The 25,892-nt window shown below is 42.9% G+C and overlaps 2 protein-coding genes across 4 annotated transcripts; one reads left to right on the top strand and one right to left on the bottom strand.

Moving 5' to 3' along the window:
* Positions 1–296: 296 nt before the first annotated feature.
* On the bottom strand, positions 297–5,999 carry LOC149864912 (uncharacterized). Its single transcript, XM_090047111.1, has 2 exons — positions 5,323–5,999; positions 297–3,374 (listed from the first exon to the last, which is right to left on the bottom strand). Exon 2 carries the CDS (start codon positions 2,319–2,321, stop codon positions 1,398–1,400), a length of 924 nt encoding a protein of 307 aa, XP_089903237.1. The 5' UTR covers positions 2,322–3,374; positions 5,323–5,999; the 3' UTR covers positions 297–1,397.
* Positions 4,680–23,953, top strand: GTPBP10 (GTP binding protein 10). Of its 3 annotated transcripts, none has more exons than XM_090047109.1 (10): positions 5,116–5,259; positions 6,008–6,201; positions 6,294–6,385; positions 9,807–9,951; positions 12,376–12,449; positions 14,281–14,333; positions 17,446–17,553; positions 18,799–18,876; positions 21,255–21,378; positions 23,747–23,953. In XM_090047109.1, the coding sequence occupies exons 1-10, from the start codon at positions 5,227–5,229 to the stop codon at positions 23,779–23,781; spliced, it is 936 nt and encodes a 311-aa protein (XP_089903235.1). In that variant the 5' UTR covers positions 5,116–5,226; the 3' UTR covers positions 23,782–23,953. The 3 variants fall into 3 exon arrangements, 2 of the variants coding, with proteins under 2 accessions (XP_089903235.1, XP_089903234.1); XM_090047108.1 differs by having other exon boundaries at positions 23,727–23,953; XR_016442317.1 differs by lacking the exons at positions 9,807–9,951; positions 18,799–18,876; positions 21,255–21,378; positions 23,747–23,953 and having other exon boundaries at positions 4,680–5,259; positions 17,446–17,532.
* Positions 23,954–25,892: the final 1,939 nt, after the last annotated feature.

Here is a 25,892-nt window from a genome sequence, read left to right as displayed (position 1 = left end):
GCATGCTGCATTTCTTTATTCCATTTCCATTTAGTGAGACTCTCCTTAGTCAGGGATTCATACAGTGGTCTAGCCTTCCCACCATAATCTGGTATCCATAGTCGACAGAACCCAGTTAGCCCTAGGAATGCCCGCAGCTCCTTGGGTGACTTAGGTGGGGTTAGACCTTGGATTGCCTGTATGCGATCTGCACTCAGGGCTCTGACTCCTTTTGAGAGCTTATATCCCAAAAATGTGACTTCAGGCTGACATATCTGGGCTTTCTCTCTAGAGACTTTATATCCTTTTTCCCCCAGAGTGTTTAGGAGTGACCTGGTGGCTTCCTTGCAGAGCTGCAAGTTTGGGCTTGCAACTAGCAGGTCATCCACATACTGGAGGAGAGTCACTGCGGGGTGTGATCCCTTCCACTCCTCCAAGTCCTTCTGAAGGGCAAGTCCAAAAATATGAGGGGCTGCTACGAATCCTTGTGGGAGAACTGTCCACATGAGTTGGGCTTTATGGAAGGTGTCTGGATCCTCCCATTCAAAAGCAAACAATTTTTGACTCTCTCGATGAAGGGGAATAGAGAAGAAAGCATCTTTCAAATCTAGCACTGAAAATATTTCAGCTTCCCCCGGTACTTGTGTCAAAATCATGTGAGGGTTCGGGACTACAGGATGGTCTGAAAGGACCTTCTTATTTACTGCCCGTAGGTCTTGGACCAGTCTGTATGAGACCCCATCTGCCTTCGGCACTCCAAGGATGTGGGTGTTATAGGGTGAGGACCCTTCCACTAGCCATCCGTACCTCTTGTATTTCTCTATTAACGGCTTGAGTCCAGCTCTGGCCGCTCGGCTGAGTGGATACTGCTTTACCCGAACAGGCCCCTCCCCATCCTTGAGTACGATCCTTACCGGAGAGACGAACTTAGCTCGCGCAGGGGTTCCATCAGCCCATACCGAGGGGTCTACTCCAGTCATGTAATCTTCTGGACTTACTGCAGGGCGTTGGTCCTCCAGGAGAGCCATCTGATAGTTCGAGCTCTGCTTGACAGGTAGCTGGACCACCATCTGATCATCTCTGAAAAAGATCTCAGCTTGCAATTTTGTGAGTAAGTCCCGCCCGAGGAGTGCAACCGGGCAACTTGGAGAATACACAAAGGAGTGCTCGAGCAAATGGTCCCCCACTTTGGTGAGGAGTGGTTTACAAACAGGGAGTCGGGTCTGTGTTCCCTCAATCCCTTCCACAAGTACATGCTGTTCACTAGTTCCTGCACAGGGGGTTTTTTCTGGAATCATTGAAAATGTAGCCCCAGTATCCACCAAGGCTTCAAAGTTTTTGCCACCAACCCTAATGGTTACCATGGGATCTTCTCGGGCTCCAACCCGAAGGGTAGTGGTCTTAGATCCCTGTCCCCTTCATTCTGAATCCTCACCCTTGTCTTCTGCCTGCATGAGGTGACCTCTCGGTTCCCTCTCTCTCTTCTCCTTCAACTTCGGGCATTCCCTCTTCCAGTGCCCTTTCTCTTTGCAATAAGCACAAACGTCTGCTCCCACTCTTTCTCCTTTCCCCTTCTGTATCCCAGCCTTTCCAGAGTTCCCTCCAGTTATAGCAGCTGCTAGAGCTGCCATCTGTCGCTGAGCCTTTTTATCCTCCTTGCGCTCCTGCACTTGCTCACGATTCCCATACACCTTATATGCAATTTCCACCAGCTCTGAAATCGGTTTCCCAGCACCTCCCTCAGTTTTCTGTAACTTCTTACGGATATCAGCAGCAGATTGACCAATAAACATAAGATTTACCATGCACTGGTTATCTGGGGCTTCTGGATCCAGATCCGAAAACCTGCGAAATGCCTCATACAGCCTCCCAAGGAAAGCTGAGGGATCCTCCTCTCTTCCCTGTCTCACTTCATACAACTTAGACAGATTGGTAACCCGAGGTACTGCCTTTCCCATTGCTTCCATTATAATTCCCAGATACCGTGCACTCAGCTCTCTGTCTTCGGCAGTATGATTATCCCATCTTGGCTCTTCTACAGGGCAGGTATCACGCAGAGTACGACCAGCAGCACCCTCTGACTCAACTCGGGCTGCTGCAATACGTTCTGCTGTACCCAACACTAATCTCCTCTCCTCCGGGGTTAGGAGGGTCTGGAGCATCATCTGGACATCAGCCCAAGTGGGTCGATGAGTCTGCCCAATAGATCGAAACAGGTCCCTCATCTTTTCAGGGTCTTCACGAAAAGAGGGGCTCTGATTCTTCCAGTTAAATAAATCTGACGTGCTAAATGGGGTGTAGACAAAAGTTGCATTGCCTCCTTCCCCAATAACCTCTCGCATCGGACAGTTCAGCACCGGCTGTGACTCTACAGGCTTGCGCAAATAATAACCCTTATTCCCCGATTCAGATGAGGCACTTGGCTGAGGCTCACGCTCTAACTCATTAGGTATGCTTTGGTACGTCGGTGGTGGTCTCTCTAAGGGAGGGGGCGGTGGTGCAGAAGGACTGGATCCCAAGGAGGCGTCTGACTCATCTTCGCTACCCGACAGGGCAACCGGAGCGCGGGTCCGGTACTCAGCCAATTCAGAATCTTCCCCCCCATTAGACTCAGGGAGTACAGGCGGCCCCCCCCCGAGTCTTAACAACCATCACATGAGACTTTGCTAAGTAATTCTTAATCCAAGGTGGCTGATTTTGAACCACCCACAACCAACAATCAATATAAGGAAACTGATTCCAATACCCATTCTGCATAACAATTTCATGGATAGCTATCACTTCTTTTAGCACAAAGGATCCTTTCGGGGTCCAGTGGACCCCAAATGTTGGCCACTCGAGTTGACAAAACTTAATTAAATCACCTTTTTTCATTTTTACTCCGTAATCGGCCGGCTTTGCAAATTTATTAAAATGACGTAATAAGCACCTTAGAGGAGTATCTGAATTTTCTACACGGGAGCGACCCATACCCATTTTGCCCACAAGAGTACGCCCAAGGCACACCAAATACCAAAAGACCCCTTAACAACAGATGATTTACAATGAGAGCCAAGCCTAAAGTTTCTCAGCAAACTTACACATCCTTTGTTTTGGATCCATACACCAGATTGGGCAAAGGGAATTCGTATACTCACTCAGATACCCCAGAGATCTCGATCCAAATCCCAAAGTGTGTCTGGCCTCTCCAGAAACTGAGAATTTTGCACGGGATGCTTTTAACGTCCCGAATATCCCGACTTGCGCCTCAAATTCCAGGGGCGAGCCCCAAAAGTCGGCTTGGTGCGCACAACCCCTGGTACCGGAGGTGCCCTGCCGCTGGATTTCGGGGTCGTCCACGAGAAGGTCCCATCTGGGGTGCCAGGATTGTTGCAGAAATCCGCTATGGTTCGTTTCTCGGGAGGCGAAAAAAACTCTCAGTCACAGACACACTCCATTAGCAATACAAAAGGTATATATTTGCAAATAGGGTCAGAGAGAGAGAGAGACAAAAGATCAAACCCTCTGCCCGCGGGGAACACTTCTCAGCAGGCTTTTATCCCCTCTCTCCTGAGCACTTGTACAGAAGCAGGAACTCTTACAACTCATTTCCGGTTCATACAAACATGTATGTGAATACGTCACATCATACATCGCATGTGTATTATAATTAACTACTTAAGTATGCGGGGTGGATAGACTTATATGCATTAGCTTATTACGCGTGCTTAGAAAGAACTTCAGGTTACAAAAGGTTCAAGCTCAAGGCTAAGATGGCAATTATTCTTATCTAGCCTAAGAAATGTGGGAGCCATGAAAGAAAGTGTGATTTAGTGTAACAAAGAGATAGTAAATTTGCAGAACAAAGAGAGAGTGATACCTTAGTACAAAGAGCCCTTAGTAGCTTTTTTTTTCCCCTTCAATCTCCAACCCCCCCCACCTCTTCCACCAAGGAGACAAGGAAAGCTAGCAGCTGTGCTTTTCTAACAACACTATTGATAATGCATTTTTAATAATATTTCTAACATCACTCTGGATTCATTTGGCAATCAGTAGAAAAAATGAAATTATAGTGAAAAAGTGTAACACATGATGGAAATACAAATGATTTACTTTGCATATATTTTGCATACTTCATTTCCCCACCCTGAAGGCTCCTAAATCAGGAAGAGACAAAAACATATTTTTAGATGGTTAATTGAATTGGAGGAAAACATTTGATGGGGCAGGTTTTTATAACAGACTATGGTTTTATATTTACAATATCAATTCAGACATTGCTCAGTCCACAGTGATCAAATGTTGAAGTCTGATGGTTGTTCAGTGCCTGAGTGAAATGATGCGTTTACAATCTACCTTTTATTACATTTTGTATAGCCGATAACTAAATTATTGACCCTACTATTCAGGAACTGGGAAATGAATCCTTTGCTATTTCCAGGTGTTGCAACACCCTGGAGTTCCTTACTATCTAAACTAGAAAGACTTGAAAGATGCCTGCTAAACTGGGAAGTCTAGAAGAGGGACACTTTTAATATATGCTGTTATACACTCAGTGCTTGTAAGGACTGCTTTTTTTCTGAGAAAAATCAGTCATGTTGAAAATACACCATCGCTGTGTATTGACATATTAGGAAAGACTTAAGACAACACCTCCAAACACCAAAGGCTTCGTTTCCCAGTTGCTACACCTGTTACTCCCATCACAATCCCAGTGCTCGAAAAATGATTTTGCAAGTGCTTTTTGTGCCGTCATTTAAAAACCCCAGACTAGTGAAGTGGGAGTCGTGTAACCCTGATAGTCCAGGAAATATGAGTGGCAAGATTATACGCACGTGTGCATGTAGGATGGGTGTGTGTACCAATGTGTATATATGTACGTACGTGCTTATATATACACGTGTAGGGGGCTATCGCAATAAACACGCACAAAAGCGGCCCCATAAAATCTATGCCCGCAGCCGTTTCTTATGGCCGCGAGCGGGGCCAGATGCTACGGTAAGTTTGGGGGCACTAAATGCTTCTCTCCCCACGGGACTGGAGAAGAGGCGGCTGCGCCCCGAGGCCTGTCCGGCCGCTCCCCGCCCCCCGCGGGCTGCACACGGGGCCCGGGCCCGGGCCACAGCGCACCGGCCAGGCGGGCCCGGGCTCGGGGGCGGCGCTAACCGGGTCCCGCCCATTTCCGCCGTGACGGAGCCGTGCGAGTCGCTTTCCGCCCCTCCCCTCACGCGGCCCAGGCCCCGGCCCCGGCCCCGGCCCCGGCGCAGCATGGTGCGGGTCGCCCGCGCGCTGCTACGGAAGGTCAGTGCGGGCCGGGCCGCGACCCCGGGGACTGGACGTGAGGGAGCCGCGGGACGGACTCACCTCCAGGCGGGCCTCTGTGACCGCGACATGGCGTGAGCCGCTCGAGGCGAAGCGGCCCGCGGGGGGTGGAGCTGGGCGTCCTCTGCCCGCGCGGCTCCGGCAGCACCGGGGCGTGTGGTCCCCAGCCCGGCTCCGCGGGGCTGCCCGAGCCAGGCCACAGAGGGGTCTGGAGCAGTGGGACAACAAGCCAGGATTTCCCCTGCGGTGGAGAAGTGCGGGGGCAGTAAGGAAAGCGAGCTTTCCCCCCAGCCAGCCCCGTGGCTACCTTTTGTTGTGCCTCTGACTTGACCCCACTTGTCTTCCTGCCCAGTGCCGAGCGCTGGATTTGGTGATGTTGCCAAGCCCTGTCCAATCTACGATTCTCCTGTCAGGGGTCCACCCTGCAAGGCCTGGATTTGATGCCGCACGCAGCTGATGCGAATCAAACCCGCTGTCTGTTGTTAGCCCTGCATGCAGTACCAGGCAGTGATGAAAGCAAAGGCTTCCCTTAGTAGAAAGTGCAGAGATCTCCTGGAGGGAGGGGGACTTGCATAGTGGGGTCCTGAGCTGGTTACTGCCAGGATGATTCTTGTTATTAACCTTTCTGTGGCCAGAGGCCGTGGAAACAGTCTCTGACAAAAGAGCATTCAGTGTATGTTTAAGCAGTGATTAAAAGACTAATGAAAGACTTCATGTTATTTGTTAGTATGGCAGCTTTGTAGATAATCTGAGAGTCCATGTGAAAGGAGGCACTGGTGGAATGGGCTACCCTCATTTCGGTGGAGAAGGAGGGAGAGGCGGTGACGTCTGGTTTGTAGCTAGAGAAAAAATTAACTTGATAACCGTTAAAGCCCGATATCCCAACAAACGGTTTGTGGCTGGAACTGGAGCCAACAGTAGGTAAGGGTGTCGCACGTGGTTTGGTGGAAATAGTTTTAATTTGGAGGAAAATGCCCATTATGTGTCTTTAATCCTGGTTTAACTTGTGATAGTGTCAGAGCACTGAAAGGTGATAAAGGAAAAGATTGCGAAGTTGGTGTGCCTGTGGGAATTACAGTCACCACTGATGATGGAGAAGAGATCGGTAAGAACTTTCTATCCTCTTTTTAAAGCATCTGTATACAAGATGGGTGCATCTAGCAACTAGCATCTAACAAAAATTTGGCATGCAGCTGGCTACTGTTTCTTGTGAACTGTTTCATCTTAAAAGACAAAACAGATTTCTATGCTTAGACAAGTATGTTCAAGAGACAAGAAACACATTGAGGAAACTCCCAATAACTGAGGATCCTTCCAGTAATGTAGCTATTGGTCAATTTGTATAATTGGCTAGAGCAGTGTTTCCCAACCTTTTCCAGCCCAAGGCACACTTGCATTAATAAAAATTTTCTGCGGCACAGCTGTTACAGATTTTCAGATGTTGGTACCATTGTTGGCACCGGAGGGGGTAGGGGGCAAGGAGTCCAGGGTGTAGACAGTCTTTGCTGGTGCTAGATGCCAGTGTTAATGGGACACTTCTGTGCCCTGCATTAGGCAGCCACTGCACCACACTTTCTGGCAAAGATGCCCCTGTTTTACTTGCCTGGGAGACTAGCAGTGTGGCATAGAATCACAGCATCCTAGAGCTGAGGGGCTGGCAGGGACCTAGCCCAAGCCCTGCCTGTGCAAACCATTCCAGAAAAACCCCATATGCAGAAGTTATGTCATCACCTCTGACACAGCAGCAGGGGGACTACAGCAGCCAGTGTTCTGCTGCTGCAGAGGTAGTGAATAAATGCTTGAGACACCCCAGGCAGAAGCCATACCCCACTGCAGAGGAAAGCAAACCCCACCCAGTCTGAACAAAGGGTAAAACTCCTTCCTTCCTACAGTGTTGGTCTGGCCCCAAGCACAGGGGCAAGACCCTCCAGCTAAGATGTTGTAGGGCTGGTGCCAGTAAGAGCATTGGCACAGCTCAGTCTAATCCCCACCCCCAGTGTGGCTTCTGCCAGCACCCAGTGCCTCTGGCCTTACAGAGCCTAACGTACCTCTGTAAGAGCCCTGGGTGGGGGGTGCTCAGTGCTGTATGTGGCCTGCATGGCCTCCCCACCTGCCCCACCCTGCTCCAACTTGGGGCAGCACCAGCCTGACCTGCATGTGCTGTGACCCCTCAGCACCCAGCTTCTTGGCAGGGCCGGGCCTGGCAGCAGCTCCTTCCCCCTCAGGTGATTCCCACTGGTGCCAGGCCTGCCTCCCCATGTGTTCACATTGGAGCCACACAGCAGCACTGTGCCTCCCAACCCCTGCCCTGCGCAGGGGTGCCACCCCCTGCACAGCCCAAGTCTGGATCCAGCTCTTTTGGGTTTGCTCTGCATCCAGGGCACACAAAGGATCTGAATCAGATTCAGATCCTTTGGATTCTTTCCTAGGCCTCTGTGTGCAACGGGGTGCAAGTTCGAAGGAGCTGAGTCTGACTGAACTGAATCTGATTCCGATCCTTCTCGGATGCGGGACAAGGAGCGAATCCAAATCTGATTCAGTTCATTCACATTCAGTTCTTGCAGCACACCAAGGAGCTTTTCATGGCGCACTGGTTGAAAAGCACTGAGCTAGAGTACAAGAAAACAGGAATTAAAGGTTAAAACCAGGTTAGATTTACTCTGAGCCATTGATCTTTGGATAACTTGTTTATGTGCTACAAAACAGGGTTAGAAGGATGAAGGTCCTTGCTGAATTTCTGCATCTTGAGAGCTGTCTCAACTAAAGTTTAAGACTTGCTGGAAATAAGTTGCACAGCAAGCACCTATAATAGATTGTCATTCTCAAATTCAAAATATTTTGATTAATAAATTATTATAGATATGTCTAAAAAAAGGTCTAACATTGACATGTGTAGCTTTTCTTGTTCAAACAACATCCAGCTAACTTCTGCAGTTTTTATAACTTTTGCTATTATATACTTAGGCTAGGCACAGAAGTTGCATGTAAACCAGTTTAAGTGATTGGAAACTGGTTTAAGCCTATAACAGAACAGAAGCACATAAACCACTTTCATAATCACCCAAACTGGTTTAAGGAACTTCTGTCCCAGATCCCTTCCCAGTCCACGTTAACTTGCATTCCTCTAGCATCCCAGGATGTTTTGCAGCCCTGGTCTATCCTGCCTTCTCCATTGAAGCAGGGACTGCTTCACCCCTCTGCTCCTTAGCCTGCTTCCTGCCTTCATCTGTCAGCCCATAGGGGCAGGGAAACGGACTGCCAGATCCCCTTGGCCAGGGTCTACACAAAACATGGGAGGAGGGAAAGCCCCTGTGGTGGGGGCTTTTCAGATCCTGGCAGCCTTCCCCCTCCCCAGGTGCCGATTGCTTCAGCTGCTGCCACAAGAGGGGGAGAAGGAGTCCCCTGGGCTGGGTGCCTGCCCATGTAGCCTAGTGTGAGGGCACCGGGGAGCACCTGCCTTGGGGAGGCTTCCCCCTGCCCCAGCCCAGGGTAGCCCCAGGGAGCCGAGAGGAATTCTTCCCCTCCAAAACCTTGCCTTAATCTCTACTGGTCTCGGGCAACATCAGGAAGAAGAAGGAAATTCTCCTGTTCCTCTGCAGCCAGTTTTGCCTTTGGTGCGAGTCTCAGGCTAACCTAATGCAGGAGAGGAAAGGAATTTCCCTTTGCTTCCTAGACTATCCATGAGACTCCAGCAGCTAAGGCAAGGGGCAGGGACTCCCCAGTGCCCCCATGCTGGACTGCAGGGACAGGCACCTGGCTGGGAGGACTGCTTCTCCCTCCCTCCTGTGGCAGCAGCTGAAGCAATCAGCAGCAGGGAAAGGGAAGGGGGGATTCTTTTCAGCTTCCCAGGGCTGCCTGGGCTGGGGAACACAGGCTGGGAGAAAACTCCTGAGGAGGAGGCTCCCCCAAGGTGGGTCAGCACCTGGACAGGGGGCTTCTCAACCCCCTGTGGGGAGACAGCAGGGGGTTGGAAGCATGTACCGGGGGGAGCCAGTTGTGGATACTTAGCTGTGCTGGCAATGGCCAGCAGGCTGAGAGAGATAGTCAAGTGCTCCCTGCCTACTGGCCTGGGTCAGTGTAAACCTCCCCCTGCCTTTCCCAATTGGAAACAATGTCAGTTCAGCAGGTTATCAGTTCAACCTATGCAGCTTGGAGGAAGCTGCCAGTTTGAATGGATTCAGCCTCGAGCTTTCTGATTGTCTGTAAAGTAATATTTTGGAAGAGATGGTATGTTAAGCATACAACTGAGTAGCAGGTGTTTCCAAAATACCATACTATTTAAGACTTTTCAAGGGGTGATAGCTTTAAAGTGAAACTTAACCTAGTAGAATTTAGTGCTGAGAATTTGAATTCTTGGTGCATGCCTGTTTTCTGATTTAAAAAAAAAAATACATGTACTGTGACCCTGTACAAGGGGGCTTATATGGAAGCCTTGTAGAATTCCTCTTAGCAGATTTACTTACCAATCAAGATTTGTAACTGTTGCAGAAGAGCTGTATTGTTTTCTGACTGGTGACTTTTTTCAGGAGAACTTAATAAAGCAGGAGACAGATTATTGGTAGCTCGTGGTGGTCTTGGTGGTGAGTTGGTTACGAACTTCCAGCCTTCCAAAGGCCAGAAACGAATTGTTCGTCTTGATCTCAAACTTATAGCAGATGTTGGCTTAGTTGGGTGAGTACTGTGGTTTTTGACCATGTCTGAGAATTAACACTTAGAATCAAAGGAGGTTGCAAAGAAGTTTTTAAATTTAGGGAAACGGTGACAGTATGGATAAGTCTTACTATTTAATATTTTAAGAATTCATCATTAGGTGTCATACTTGCTTGGTTTGGTTTTTTGGGGGGTTTTTTGATACGAACATCAATTTTACAGTTATAGCGGATTGGTCGTAATGGGTTGAATAGTAGCTAGGCTTAATGCATTGGTTTGAATCCAGGTCTAGCTGTTGTTAGTGACAATGCTAACAAGTGACTCTTCGGGGAGGGGGGCGAGGGTTGTATACAGGTGCAAATGGAATTTGGGCTCTCAGTCCAAGCACTTTGATAGGAGAATTGGAAAGCTTGGGGTTTCATATGTTCTTAGTCTGGTACGTCTTACTGTGACTGATTAAAAGATAACATTTTTTAATTTGTTTCTTAAGGCAAACCCAAGAAGTGTTTTAACACAGTAAAAGTATGCTAGTGCTGTTTATTTACCATAGATCAGTTGTGTTCTATTTTCTGTTTACAATGATTTGTCTGGAAAATTTGAAGGATGTATTTTCTGAAAGGCACTTTTAACTTAAAATAGGCCAGTCCATTTACTTTTGATGCTTGGAAACTTGAGTATAGGATGGTGGTTTTACTTTAGGTTACCTGGTGGTATCACACGTGGAAATGTTTCTTTTGTACTTACGTTTTGTAACAGTGGCGGTGCGGGGGGGCGGGTTTCTAATAAAACCTAATTTTAAATCGTATTTTGAGTTGCTAGTTTCCCTTTAAAAGCATAAAAAGAATCAGTGAGTTTTCTGTTCTGTTATCTTGCCCAGCTTGAGTCAACCTCAAATATTCTGTTAGTGCTTGTACTTTGATCTTTTTTGAGTTTGTTACTCCTAGTTGTTAATATAATAAAGTGGTTTGCCATTAGATCAGACTAAAAAAATCATGTTGTTTTGAGAGAAGATTGTCAGGGCTGGGTACAGATTGTGATGTAGAAGAGAGGTTGAAATTTTAACTTCAAAGAGATTATATTTTTCCTCTGGAAATATACCACTTTGTGGAAAAAATGGAAAGAGTAATATTTTGACATGTCTCTTGGGGTTCTTCCAACATTGGAAAACATTATTATTATTATTTATTTGCTTTTTAGAATCAAATCCTGTCCTATCCAGATGGTCAGAGCAGCTTAAAATAAACCAGCAACTTGCAGATAGGATTCCCTCAGACAATACCCCAAAACCCAAGAACTCCAGTTTTTCCTGCTCCTTACCACCTCCCCTGTAGTGCCCCCAAATATCTGTACTTAGCCTGACTGTCTGTTCTTAGCCCATGAGTTAGATTTATTTTCTGAGAGGCAAGGATTTCTCAAGGTGATATCTTGTATTGGACCAACTACATAGTTGGTGTAAAGTTAGACAAGCTTTTGAATGTAGACATTCTTTATCAAGCCAGTGATCAGTGACCTGATGCAGAATGCTTTGCATTTGAAAGATTGTCTAATTTTGGATAAACTGTGTAGCTGAGTTGATAAAAGATATGGCCCTAAGAAATCCTTACCTCTCTCAAAATTTCTGGGCCATCATGCTTACAACATCACTCTTGCCCTACTGTTATTTTCTAATTCATTCATTGTTAACAGAATTGTTTAAGTTAGTTTTGACTTCAGGATGCTTATGGATTTTTGTCATCTTCAGATTATGGGCTTAATTACTCCAGTACTCCCTTACTAAAAGCAATAGTAAGTAGCGCAGGTCTAATTGAAGGTGGTATTTGATTTATAGGTTCTTTTTATTGCTGAAGTGTTCATCTGTCAGTGGTTCTACATTGACTTTTCAGGGCTTTTAGCTAGACAGAACATTTTATTTAAAAAAAAAATAGCAACAGGATGTAGAAATTGGACACACACAAACTTAGAATCTCTCATGCTCTCTTTCTTCCAAATTACATTGGAGAAACTTCCTTTACAGTTATTACATCTAGAATGGACTGTTCTCTTATGATTTTCCCCACAGGTATAAGAAACAGTGGTTAAAAGAATATTCTAATATCATTCCATAATTTAAGTTTACCGTAAACAAGTTCATTTCACAGATTTCAGGAAGTCTTATTTTGTCTGTGCTGTACATAGATTGTAATTGGTTCAAAATTGTAAAAAAAGAAACCATGTAAAATTCTAGTATGGTACATGCAGTAGGCACTGTACCAATAGTTATCATCTCAAAGGGCTTTGCAGTCTAAACAGTATTGACTTTAGATAAGAATTTGAGATCTTTACGTTAGGCATTCAGGAGTACAGAAAAATGATAAAAGTTTGTTTTATTAATTTGATGCATCAGTGCATATATTAAGGTATAATATATAGCGAATAACTATTTATAAATATGAACTTTCCTTCTAGATTTCCAAATGCAGGAAAATCCTCCTTGTTAAGCAAGATTTCTCATGCCAAACCTCAGATTGCAGATTATGCATGTAAGTACAGTCTGTTTCATTGCTTTTTATGTTCGTTAAGAACATACAGTGTTTCTTATGACTTGATTGCACACTTTCAAAAAGAAAAGGGGAGTGTGAGAGGGGAGGTTTCCAAAAGGTAGATGAATACACATGTTGCCTATCGAGGATCAGGAGATTTTAAAGTAATAAAAGTGTCATTGAGTTATAGCTTAGGGCATTTCTGTGGTTCTAGGCAGCAATAGAATAACTCGAGGTGGGTGAAGAGGGGCCAGGTAACAGGGGGGACAGGGAAATTAATGGGAGGAATTGGCACAGAATGGAGGCAAGCGTTCACCAAGATGGAATCAGCTATGCTGCTGCTCCAGGAGTTACAGGCTTCCGCTTTGTGGATTGGATCAAGGATCCAGGCAGTGATGTAGGGGGACTCTTGGGTCCTGGTGGCTATGTGCTCAGGAAGAAGAGAGAGCAGAGACAGCCCCCGCCAACAAATTATGAATTTTATATCTTTGCCATGATTGGCACTTAACTTCTTGGCTGCCAGGACTCTAGGGCCCTCTTGCCTCTACCCCCTGGGACCTGGACATCAGCCGAGACCATAGCTGCAGAGGGCACAAATCTTACCAGATATGGCTCTGGTCCTTTCCCCACCCATCAGTGCCCAGGGCAATGAAGAAGCTTGCTATATGGCAACAAACTAAGACACCCACATGTGCTAACTCCTAACTAGAAGCAGCATAGCCCTGTACAGTCAACTCCCTCTTTTTCCATAAGCATTGCATGTGGAAGTAGAGTTGCCACTGGTAAATCATACAGTAAAACAACACTTGTCTTCCATTAAACTCCAGTCCCTCCAAAAGTTGTACTTATTTGTCAGATCATATTGCTGTCAGTTTTGTTGGAGAATTTCCCTTAAGCGGTAGTAAGATGTTTAAGCAAATGCAGTAGTGCCTGCCTGCTGCTGCTTCTCTCTGTCTGCTTACTGCTTATCACATATGAAGGAAACAGGCAGGATAATTTACCATTTAACATCACTTCCATGTGGGATTATAAGACCTTCTTCTGCCAGTCATATGGATGGGATTAATTGGTGGCAAGGGGGCCATTCCCATTATTTCACAACACCCCCCCCACCAAACTACTCAGAGCCTTTAAAAACTAGTTTACTATGTGCATGGTGACTTTACCTGCAAGACTTTACTTAGGGAGGGGGTGGGGGTGAGATGACAGTTTTGTAAATCCAAAAACTGCAGATTGGAATTGAAAGGTAAAAGATAACAAGTCTCATCAGTTTTTGGACCCAGTCTTCATTTTAGTTCCATCTGCCTTTTTAAATGTCAGTTCTATCCAGCTGAGAAAAGACAGTAACAAAAACAAGCAGAATTGTTGAGAGACACTTTACCTCACATTTTGTATTTGTACATCAGTGTCATGTAAGCTCTTTGCAATCCTTAAAAGCTTGGTGGAAGCAATGTGAAAGGCTATGAACACCGTGGTTGCATTTTACCACTGACCTCTCAAAATTGACAGCAGCAAAGGGGAGACGGAAAGAAAAAGGAATAGTCACTATGAAAAGAATGGGGGAAAAGTTGGTGGGTTAAACCTTAAAAAAAGTGGCATTAATTATTAACAATATTTTGGTTCATATTTGAGCCTGCATATCTGTTACTGAGCAGTAAAAATCACTACAATGTCATTTTATCTTTCATTGTACAATAATTAAATTAGAGAAAATGTCACAGGAATAAGAATAATTGATTCCAATAAATAAGGCATGAAGATTTTGTATTAAAAACTGAATGTAACAAAGTTTTTTTGTTTGTTTTTTGGGTTTTTTTACTTCCTGCTCCAGTTACAACAGTAAAACCTGAGCTTGGAAAGATTATGTATCCAGATTTGAAACAGGTTGGTATAGAAAGTCCCTTTCTAGATGTTATACATAGGGTATAGCTGACTAGTTAAATGTCTGTAGTGCTCCAAACCTATCAGTTCTTCTACTGTAGTGGAACCTAATTCTGCAATATAACCTTAAATTAACCGGGTTGTTTTTTTTTCAATTTTCTTGTGAGAGAAAATTCTTGTAGTTTTTAACTGTGTGAAATTAGGAACTCTTTTATCCTCCCCAATAGAATCCTGATTCTTTCTGTTTACAAAGTGTTAGAATTTACTAATAGTCTAGCATCTAAATCCAGTCAGCTTTCCTGTTCCACCTGCACATCTAAGAAATGAGTGCTTTTAAGTTGCTCAATATTTACTAGGAATATATTACCTACCCAGAATCTGGTGGGGAGGAAAAACCCTAAAAACTCTTCCCTGAGTTTGGGTTTCTTTAGAAAACAGTAGAAATATATGGGTTTGTTTTCAATATAAAACTAATAGTTTCTTTAGTATTTTGCCCTAGAAATGTGAAGTAACGCTTCTTGACATTTTTGTTGAATAAAAATAAAAGGAAAGATACTTTTTTTTTTTTTTACCTTGCAGCCTTGTATAATCAGAGGAGAAAAACTTGCTACGTACTACACATCTGAGTATCTGAACACTAGTGCCTTATTTCCCTGTATTAAAATCAGTGTAACATCACTTACATTTGCTATCCTTGTATATTCCTTGTCCTGCAAGGAATTCCCAGTGATCTCAGGAGAATATTCAGGATCTTGCAGGATCAGACCATAGATAATTTGACAATGACATCCAAGGAGTATGTGTGACTCTTGCATCTCCATGTGCTTTTTTTTTTTTTTTTTTATAGTAAGATAAGATTTGTCTAAAATATATAGAATGTCTGTTCACACATGTTTGGGTTTTGTATGTTAGAGAAATACTAGGAAAGTAGAGAATTTTGATTCTGAGTTGTTTGGTTGCATGAAATGTAAAACTGAAGCAGCTGTAGAGGAAACCACCATCTTACTTCAAGCAAAATATGTTTGTTTATATCTTTTTTTCATATGCTATTAATATTTAAAGGATAGTATTTTTCTGATTGATCTAAAGAAAACCTTTATGCTGTTCCTATGGAACTTGTTAATCTTAAATAGTTGATGAATGTGTGGTGGGAGTTTAACATCATGACTAACCACTTCATTTGTTTGTTTTCTTATACATTGATTAAAATACTTTAGAAAACTGAGGTAATCAGGCCAACACCCCGCCCAAGATTTTGAAGGTGTGTAGGAATTCAATGCATTCCCCAAATTGGGACTATTTAAATCCGATGGGATCTCAAAGCTGTGAATGGGAGCTAGGGTCTACCGTTTATGTGCACAACTCACAATCAGAATTAATGGTAAAATGTGTCCCTTAATTGAAAGAGAAAATTGGCAACTTCTAAAAAGAGGAGAAATCTGAAATAGCCTAGACCTTTGCAACAGATAATGAATAGTTTTTAACGCTGGAAAAGAGGGGCCTTCTGGAAATCAGTAACCATTACTCTGTGGCATATCTTTCTCCACTGACTACCCAGGGACAGCTTTTATTACCCAAGACTGTCTATCACTAAATTCAGCAGGAACTTCTCATTCGTTCTGTATTTTTTTCCATTTTTCTAAAACTGATACAGCGCTAATCCCTGTTTCTTTTCACTCACAGATGCTCAGTTGGTCTCTACATTCCTTTATTCCTCCCATAGTTTAAATACATAGGTTATGTAAGTAAAGATATACAAATACATAGTTAATGTCTGTACTGGCCAGAGGGTAGCATGATGAATGAGCAGAAGTTTGCTCACCAGCAAAGTGCCTTATTAGAAGGCCAGTCCCATAGTTCTGGGGTTGGGGAGAAGAGTAGGATGCTGAGAGTCCTAGTCTATATTAGCCTTGGGACCTTCTCAACATTCAGCCCTTAGATCAGCCTTTTGGTTTGTATTGCAAGGCATCTGCTATCAGACAGCTGTTCCTACAGGGGAACCCAAAGGAGAATGTTTCCTCTTGCACAGGCAGAAGAAGTTCCACTACAGTAGCTGAATTGTCAAGGACCCCAGTGCATTTTGGTAGGTACCAGCTGTGCAAGCAGGCTGCAGCTGCTGGTAGAAAATCTGGGCACATCTGCCTGTGTTTTCTGGCAGGGTTCCCATGGCAGGAGAATCGTATCGCTTACAGAGTAGATATTGCTCTCCCACCAGAATGAGAGCTCTCCTCATAGGGATCTGTGCGCACTTACAGTGGATATATTTGCAGTTTGGCTGACACAACATACCTTCTGCTGGCAAAACTGCTGTAGCCCAGGCCTCTGGCTAATAAGGGTTGAGTAGTTTTGCAGCCCCTATATTCCTGACTTATGGACTGGCAGATGAATCTTTTTTGCTTCCTCTGCTTGCTTATTCCCTTTCTAGAGCCCGGTGACTAAACCATTTTCCAGATGGTGGGAAGTGGAGGGGTCATTTATCTCCTGTCTATCTAAGACAACAGACAAAAGAGCATCTGGCATGTATGTCTGATGGACCTTGACATGGTCTCAAGCAGCAGTAGTGTGAAAATAACAAGAGTCTTGTCTGCTTTGACACTTAACCAAACAGTTAATTTTAGCTTGAGGAAAAAAATGAGTTTGCCCACAGACCCAGGAGGACAGTTCTGTCTAAATTCACATTTTGAAAAGTATCTCTGTAACTGTAAGGAACATACTTTGTTTTCTAGTCTAGTAGCATTTTAAGTCCAGTCTGGACTAGCGGCCTAATCTTCCTACTTTCTAGAGAGCTTCTCTTCTCTAGTGATAAATGAATTTTGCAAGACCTTGCTGAAATAGTAATACTTCATTTTTTAAGTTGCTGAGAAGTAGCATCAGAAGTGATGTTTCTGCAATTTCTTCATCTAAATCAGACTTATTTTAAATGTGTTGCAAAGGCTTGTAGATATTGCCAGTGAATGAAGAATAAATAGCTGAGAAAGCGTTGTCTCAGAGGTATTTGTGGAATACCTATTTTATTTTTTCTCACGAATATAGATATGTCTGGAGTGTTGACCATTTTAAAAATCTTACTGGGTACTGTTTTCCCTCTGAGTATCTTTATTTTTTGTGTTCCTAGATCTCAGTAGCTGATCTTCCAGGATTGATTGAAGGTGCTCATGTAAACAGAGGAATGGGTCATAAATTTCTCAAGCATGTAGAAAGAACCAAACAACTTCTCTTTGTTGTAAGTAATTATATTAACGTCAATGGCTGCTTGAATTTAGCTTGTGAATCTGTTTAACCATTTCTCTGTATTTAGCCTACTTGCTCTTTTTGGCGCTGGTAAGGATTCACTTAGAGTAAGCATCCAATTTTGCACCCCACGCTTCAAGAAGAATGTGGAAAGAGTCCAGTGGAGAGCAACAAATACTATTAGATACCTGGGAAGTATGATTTATGAGAAAAGGCTGAAAGAGCTAGGATTATTTGGTCTGGAGAAGAGTGTGGGGAGGGGAGGGAGATTTGATAACAGTCTTCAACAGTCTGCCTGAAGGACACTTATGGAGATGATGAAGATACCCTTTTCTCTGTGGCTGTAAGGGATAGAACTAGGAGCAATGATGTTAAAGTGAAGCAGAGGAAATTTAGATTGGGAATTAGAACTTTCTGATTTTGAGGGTGGTCAGTTATTGGAACAGCCTACGTAAAGAGGTTCCAGAATCTCTGTCCCTGGACATTTTCAAGAACTGGTTAGACAGACACTTGGCTAGGATAGTTTGTTTTAGGGATTGTGTTGAGCAGGGTCTGGACTAGGGGACTTTATGAGGTCCCTTTCAGACTTATTTTCTTATCCTTTAAAACTTATGATCCTGCAAGACTAAATGCGATGATTCTCAATCAGGATGCAGCAGTGCCACAGGATGTGCTGTGCAGTATTAGCACTGTTGGATGTGCAAACATGATTCACAGGATAAACCCAGAATCAAATACAAATCTCTAAAATTAAAATTATTTTGACCTGTTGTGGTCTTTCTGAGCTCTTTGCAGCAGGAAAACTGCTCTGTTGTTTTTCTACAGTCAAAAAACAAGTGGAAAAATAAAACGTAGCATTTTGTGAAGGCACCTTGCATCTAATGAGAGATGCCTTGAGTCTAAAAATGGCTGGGAACCACTGTCTTAATGTAACCAGCTTTCAGGGAAAAATATTGCTGTTCTTATGTTTTATGGTAAACATATAATTTAACATAGTGTGTATTATGGAAATCTAAATAAACTGATGGATATTAATGTAATGAAGGCTATTGCAAGTTTATTAAAGATTGCAGGGGGCTGCACTTAACCCCAGTGACCCAGATGGTCCCTTCTACTCCTATGTTTCTTTTTTGGATTAAGATTCCCATAAAAAAAAGTATTCTTGGGCCTGGGTTTTTTAGACAATGGTAGGACTTGCGGAGAGGGAGTTCCTTTGTAACTTTATCTTTCTTTTTAGGTTGATGTCTCTGGCTTTCAGCTCTCTCTTAAAACTATGTTCAGAACACCTTTTGAAACTATCCTACTTCTTACAAAGGTAATTTCCTATCCCCATAGATAGTAATGGTGTATCCTGCCAAGGAAGAGTACTGGATACTTCTTGTTTGTAATCTTAAAGCTAGGGACAGATATTATGCACAAACCGGTTTAAGTGATCAGAAACTGGTTTAAGCCTGTAACAGAACAGATGTTCAGTGCACATAAACCAGTTTGAGAATAGCTGAAACTGGTTTGAGATAAACCTGGTTGAATGTAGTATCAACTGATTTGGCTCAAACCCATTTATGCAGTGTCTGTCCAAGACCCTTGCTGGTTTAAGATATACCTGACACCCCCAGTATCCCGGCAGGGCTGGCCCCTCCCCTCTGCTCCCTGACTGTAGCTCCAGAGACTGCAGGCTGCTTCCCCCTTCCCCTCACCATTCCTTGCTAAGTAGAAATCCCCCCCTCCCCTCTGCCCTGCTGAGGAGATGTCTGTGTAGTAGCTAGCAGACCACATGCTGGCTACTGTCTGTTGCTGAATCAACAGGTAGCTGGTAATGTCCCTCTGTTGTTTTCTTAACTGGATGATAAACACTGTTATCAATTCCCTGCTGGGCTAATCAGAGCTCCTGCCTGAACTTGGCCATGCCCCCTCAGCTCCATGCTGTGGAAGGAAGGGAGGGGGTACTCTAGCACCCTCGGGCTTCTAGCCTGAGCCACTACAGGTATGTATGTGCCTGCATTTCTGGGATGTCTGTCTGATTACAGAATTGATTTAGCCTAGCCAGGTTAAACTAACATGCAAAGATTAAATCAATTCAGGCTCAGGCTTTTTGAATCTGTCCGTAGCCTAAATGTTTATTAGGTGGCTGCTGGGTTAGAACATACAAATGAAGGCCAGCTAACAAGTAGCTGGGTTTTTTTGGACTGATTTAATCCTTTTTGCCAGCAACTTTAAAAGGTTTGGAGCTATTCAGGTCTGCTTTACACCAGTGTGTTTCAACCCATGATTCACAAAAATATATGAAAGGGTTGCAAACAAACTTTAAAAATGTGAGAAAAAAGTGGGAAATCATTGCTTTTCCCTTGCAGGCTGGCAGAGTTCTAGCCTGCAAGGGGCTGCTTTTGAGGACCTCTGTAACCTACACATCCACCCCCTGCCCCCCACACTGCAGGGCTGGAGCCTGGGTCTGGAGGGTAGTGGGCCAGAAATGAAGGCTGCTGAGTTGGGACTGGCCAGTGATGCTTACAAATGGGTCTTGCTACAAAAAAGGTTGAGAATCACTGCTTTAGACACAGTTGCTTCCTTACTTTCTATTATATGAAGAGATGCTGTGAAGTCAAGCTGAAATTAAAAAGAAATTGTATCTTTTCAGTCACATACATGACTGTTAGTTTTCTGAGGAATGGAAATGAGTATGCTACTAAATCCTAGGCTTCAGGTCCTTTGGGTCACAAAATTTGTCCCAAGAGCCTGTTCAGTCTTCAGCTTTGCAGAAACCATTCCCTGCTGGGGACTAGTTCTGAATCTCATGCCTTATGCTGTTATGAGTTTTCATCATCACGTGTGATTTTTAAATGATATATTTAAAGATGATGTTGCACTTGTACTGATTTTTTTTCTTTCCCAAATCCTGTAACTTGTTTTCTGCATTAGCTTATGCTAATGTACATTTCCTTGCTGTGTGATTTGCATTTTTATTATCTTTGGTATGAGGCACAGAAGAGGGTCTTGTACATTTTTAAATTTAAGAATATGGAAGATAGCCAAAACTTTCCCTTCTTTTAAAAAGTTGTTGTAGACTTTGTTTGCTGAAAGTTTTCAGAACTGTAACAAAATAGGAATAAATGTTTTGTATGTGTCCTAATGCAGATATGAGTAAAAAGAACAAAGCTGTCCATCATCATTATGAGAAATGAGTCAGAATTGTATATGGTGCATACCTACAGTGAACGCATGTAAACAAGGTGAGCGTGTCTACACGAGCAATTAATGTGACTGAATATACTCCAGCTCAATTTGAGCCTGAGTAAACTAATTTGAATGTCACTGTCTACACATGCATTTAAGCACAGTAATTTACTACACTGCCAGATAGTCTCATCAGTTGCAAGTAGTATCTGGCAGCACAGCAAATTAGTCTGCTACACCCTAATTGTCACACCTGTGTAGACAGTGACACTTTACTTCACAGCAAGTTAATCTGCTGCACAGTAAAGGGTCTCATGTAGACATGCCCACTGAGTTTCAGTGAACATCTGGTTCTTTTATCAAACTACTCATGTGCTTCAGGTCAATGTACTAAAGTAAATTTCACTGCCTGGTCAGTAGTGTGATGGCCTTTCAGTTGATTGGGAGGGAGAAAAGAAAACTAAAAAGTACTTTTAAAGTGAAAAAAAAATCTTACAAATGCAAATTAACCTTTACTTTAAGGAGCTAGAGTTATACAATGAGAAACTTCAGACAAAGCGTGCTATTCTTGCTGTGAATAAAATGGACTTGCCTAATGCACAGGATAACCTGCATGAACTTATGAAACAGTTACAGAAGCCTCAAGGTAAACTAAACTAATATACTGCAGCTTTTTTTTTTTAAGTGACCCACTGTATATTGTAAACAAGTTGATTGTAAGTATTTTCAGAAGTGTCTGCTACTTGATGATAAGCTGAGTAGTAAAATAGGCAAAAAGAGTCTTCATTTTTCTGTAATATTTAAATCAATTTAATTAATGTTGCTCAGTTTACACCTTTGTTAGTTAACAACTTCTGATGACAAGGAGATTATTTAAATAGCACAAATGAAAATGTATTTTATTAGGTGCTGACTTATTAATTTTATACAAACAAAAAATAAGTGTCCTTACCAACTTTCTTTCCTTTTGCTTTCCCTTTGGGATCACAGAACAGCAGAATACACTGGTATTTCTCAAACCAAGTGACCAAGAAACAAATGTAGATTGGGGAGGGAGATGGGTGTTGGAAAGCAGAAGACCCAGAAATTTGGAGAGGTTTTTTTGTCCTGAGATTCTCTAGAAACTAATGCAAACCAGTCCCTCATCAGTCCTTGGAAGGTGTCAATTAGACAAAACAGTAACTCTGAAAAAGATTTCTTCTTTTAAAGAGAGAATGGTGCCCACTAGCTCTTAAACTAATACCTTCCCCTCTCTGATATATATATTGCACAGTAACAACATTAAGAAGTTCTTCTTTTTTGCCTGCCTTTAGACATTTCTGGGATGTCTGGTTAGAACCTGAGTACAAGTGTTCAGAAGCAACATGTAAACTAGAAAACCTTACACAATTCAATAAATGCTGTCAGTATACTGATACAACTGCAGTATGTGCTGAATCCATATACAATTTTGATTGTCTAGTACATAAAAAAACCTGTGTAAGCACAAGTAAACCTCACATACCACAAAAATGTGTATTTTATTCACTGAACATACATTTATAAGTGACAACAGTTGTATGGAAACAAATACGTTCATATAGATGTATGGTGGAATCCTTATGTGAGCTCCACAGACAGGAAAAGTCATTAGCTTCTCTGTCTGTTTAGGAAGAGTAAAAGGAACCGAAATGCTCAGTTTTTTTGAAAGAGAAACCCCCCCTGCACAGATGGTTCCAAAGGATCTGCTTGAAATCCCAGTTACATATGAGACATTATGTAGTCAGAGTTGGGTTACCCTGGTGTGGAGATTTGGGCAGCTACTTATAAGCTTGCTGTGTCTTGGGCCTTCATGGGTAATAGGCTGCAGTGGGATGACAACTTCCTAGGAGATCAACCTTGAATTGGGAGAGCACAAGGGTGGCTTCTGACTTTCTTAGTCCCCCTGTGTACTCTGTGCTTAGAAGCAAAGATCAGAATCATATCCTGAGGGGAAAAAAACATACTTTTAATGCAAAGAAAAACATACTTTTAACTGCAGTTACTAGAACTTGTGTTCTAGGGCATTCCTGTCTGTCTTAAATTTGGTATGTTTTAAAATAAATGTTTTACATGTATATATTGCAGTTGCAGGGCCATGTCTATATGTTCATTAATGTGTTTTATGTAATGTGCATTAGATCTAGTACTAGATCCATTGTGAGATACGAGAAGAATGCACATTAGCCTATTTTAATAAACGTTAGCTAAAGAGCACGTTTTTTTGTGATGCTTTAATGTGCAGTAAGATACAGGCAGTCCTTGGAGTTACGACACAGTTGGTTCCTGAACACCGTGTTCCAAGTCAAAATGTTGCGACTCTAAACTGATTTTCCCATAGGAACAATGTTATAAATGGGGGATTGGTTCCTGAACCAAGCCCAATACCGTATTTTCACCAAAAATAACCCAGAATTTTGTACTCAGTCAATTATAGATGAGTAGTATAGCTACATTAGTGTGTTTTATATTGTAAAAAGCAATCGTATTGATTTAGAAGGACTTCTTTGAGGTGACTTTGCTGGACTTTTTGAAGGGTTCTTGGCTGGAGTCTTCTCAGGAGTCTTGGCTTCAGATTTTTCTGAGGTCTTGTCTGCTTTCTTAAAGAAAGTGTCCAAAGAAGTTTGGACAGATGTTCTCCAGGGAGATGGGAGACGCAGCGAACTTGCTCTTTGGTGTGGCATGGCATCAGATCAAGCATCGTAAAGTTGAAACTGATGTCAGAAAGTCAAAACCGTGTCAATTTATAAATGTCATAAGTGCTGTTCGTTGTAACTTAAAACGTCTTAAGTTGAGGACTGCCTGTAGGCTAGTGTTAATTAAAGCACGCATGTAGACATGCCCCCTTGTGAACAGCTTTATGCCCATTTAACCTAAAATATCCATCTAAAGTGCAGTCAGTGACGATTTTTGCTTTATAGTGTAAAAAAATACTGCGCACTAACCATAAGTGTGTTGGGGTTTGTTTTTTTAAAGACTTTTTCCACTTGCTGCAGAAAGAGATGATTCCACAAAGCACTATAGAGTTTAAAGATATAATCGCCATCTCAACATTTACTGGAGAAGGAATTGAAGAACTGAAAACCTGTATAAGAAACTCACTAGATGAAGAAAGAGAGAAAGAGAATGAAGAATATCACAAAAAAAAACTTGACATTTTGCAGGCTTTGGAAGTATAGCAGATAATTAAATGCTGGAATTCATTCTTTGGTGGATGTTGGCTTAATTTTTGGACTTCTGATTAGATGCCAAATCTATATGTTGTCAAGAGTGTACTCGGCTGTCATGAAATGGAACTTGACTTCATTGTTCCCTGAACCCATGCCAGTATGGTTTGAACTCTTACCCTGTCATAAAAGCAAACCTGAAAAGTTTAACCTGGCACATATATTGTGAGGAATACATTTAATTTTAAAACATTTCCTAACATTGTGACGATTTAAACAATATAGTGCGGTAATATATAGTGAATTTTCTTCAAAACAATTGCATAATTCTTCATACACATGGTCTTGTTTTTTTCTTAATCATGATGAATACTTACAAGCTTTTTGCACATTCAAGCTTTGAAGGAGAATTCTTAAAATAAAGGCATTGCTTGGCCCCCATTGCTCTATCTGCAGAAGCAGCTGGGGTCTCCAGGCTCTCTCTCCCTCTGGCTTCCCCTACCCTGCTCAGGGGATGTGGCACTGCAGCATGGCACAGCCTGTGGTGCTGTGGGAGCCTATGGTCTGGGGTGCCCAAGAGGTGCGGCGTAGTGGAAGATCCCTTGGCCAGGGAGCTGAGTTAAGATGGAGTGCCTGCACACACAGTGCAGCGGGGAAGAGTAAGAGAGGAACCACAGGAGTATGCAGTGCAGTGGCAGGAGGGGGAGGTGGCGCAGGAATGTGCAGTGCACCCAGGGGTTGGGGTCCACAGGAGCATGCAGTGCAAGAGATTGGGGAGCTGCTAGGTTGCATGCAGTGCAGTGGGAGTCGTACTGTGCATTCCCGAGGACCCAGAGCCCTGCTGGTACAGCCTGTGGCTACTTAAAAGTTGGAAAACCTGGGTCTAGAGTGTTTGGCTGCTGGGTAGAGCAGAGGTAGGCAGTGAGTTGCACCCTGGTTCTATGCTGGTTGCAGCCTTTACAGTTGGGCTTCACAAGCTTTTCTGAATTTTGCCAGGTAGATGATAAAAATCCTAGCACTGTCTGAGGAAAAGAGCAGAAACATGATAATATGCTGCAATAACCTAGGAGATGGTTGCTCTGGTTTCATATTTCCTGGGGACTCCTGGTTCTCTGGGGGGAAGTTCAGCATGAGGACATGAGCAATTTCTCAGTGCACAGAGCATGAAGTGTAGGATCTGTTCTCCATCCTTTGCACAGAAATTAGTTTGTATTATTTGGGTGTCTTTTATGAACTGATGAAAATGTGATGAAGTGTAACAGGCTAAAGTTGCTACATGGAAGAGGAAGACATGCTAAAGGACTTGAATTTTCCATTTCTGTTCATATCTGGCTGTTGCTGCTCTCTGCTCAAAGCAGTAATATGTTCTGTAAGATCTAGGCTAATCTTTGTTTTTCAGATGGATAATAAGACCAAGTAAAATGCCCAAGGTCATGTTCAGTCTTTAATCAAAACTTCCAGATGCTGCTTATACTAAGGTGTGAGAGAGGATTACATCTGAGCAATGAGTAAAATTCCTTTTCTTGAACAGAACTATACTTTTCTCAAGAGTAGTTGTTTCAGATTTAGCATAAGGAACGCACTAAGTGCTAGTTAAAAAACAACTAAAAGGTCTTCATTGTACATTTTCAAAGTTCCACTATAAAGCAGCTGCAAAGCAAAATCAATGTTGGATACATCAGACTAGCATAATAAAAAGAAGTATGCAGATAAAATCCTCCCTCTAAATTTTTTTAAAAGCAATTACTGGGAAGGAAGCAGCGACTAGTCATTGTTACCCAATTCTTTTATCTTTTATATGGGTGAAGTTCTTGTTTCTTTCTGATTACCTTTTTTGTTGTCAATATTGGGGGTAATAGATGCTCTCAACAGGAATTGAGCACAATGAGTCAAAGACTCAGCACTTTCTTCATTGCAAGAGAATATTTTACAGGGGGGCCTCATCATGCTCACTAGTTTGCATTCTGCAAAATGT

This window comes from Crocodylus siamensis, chromosome 5 (assembly GCF_052110815.1).
Source record: "Crocodylus siamensis isolate JL-2025a chromosome 5, ASM5211081v1, whole genome shotgun sequence".
Taxonomy (NCBI): Eukaryota; Metazoa; Chordata; order Crocodylia; family Crocodylidae; genus Crocodylus; species Crocodylus siamensis.
The sequence above is the reverse complement of the archived record's forward strand: the minus strand, read 5'-3'. Positions and strand labels throughout refer to the sequence as shown.

Bases quoted from the DNA above. Each gene is read 5' to 3' on its own strand.
- GTPBP10 (XM_090047108.1), top strand. From the start codon at position 5,227: ATGGTGCGGGTCGCCCGCGCGCTGCTACGGAAG. The intron at 5,260-6,007 runs GTCAGTGCGGGC...GTTATTTGTTAG, and splicing joins CCCGCGCGCTGCTACGGAAG to TATGGCAGCTTTGTAGATAA. The intron at 6,386-9,806 runs GTAAGAACTTTC...GACTTTTTTCAG, and splicing joins TGATGATGGAGAAGAGATCG to GAGAACTTAATAAAGCAGGA.
- LOC149864912 (XM_090047111.1), bottom strand. From the start codon at position 2,321: ATGCGAGAGGTTATTGGGGAAGGAGGCAATGCAACTTTTGTCTACACC.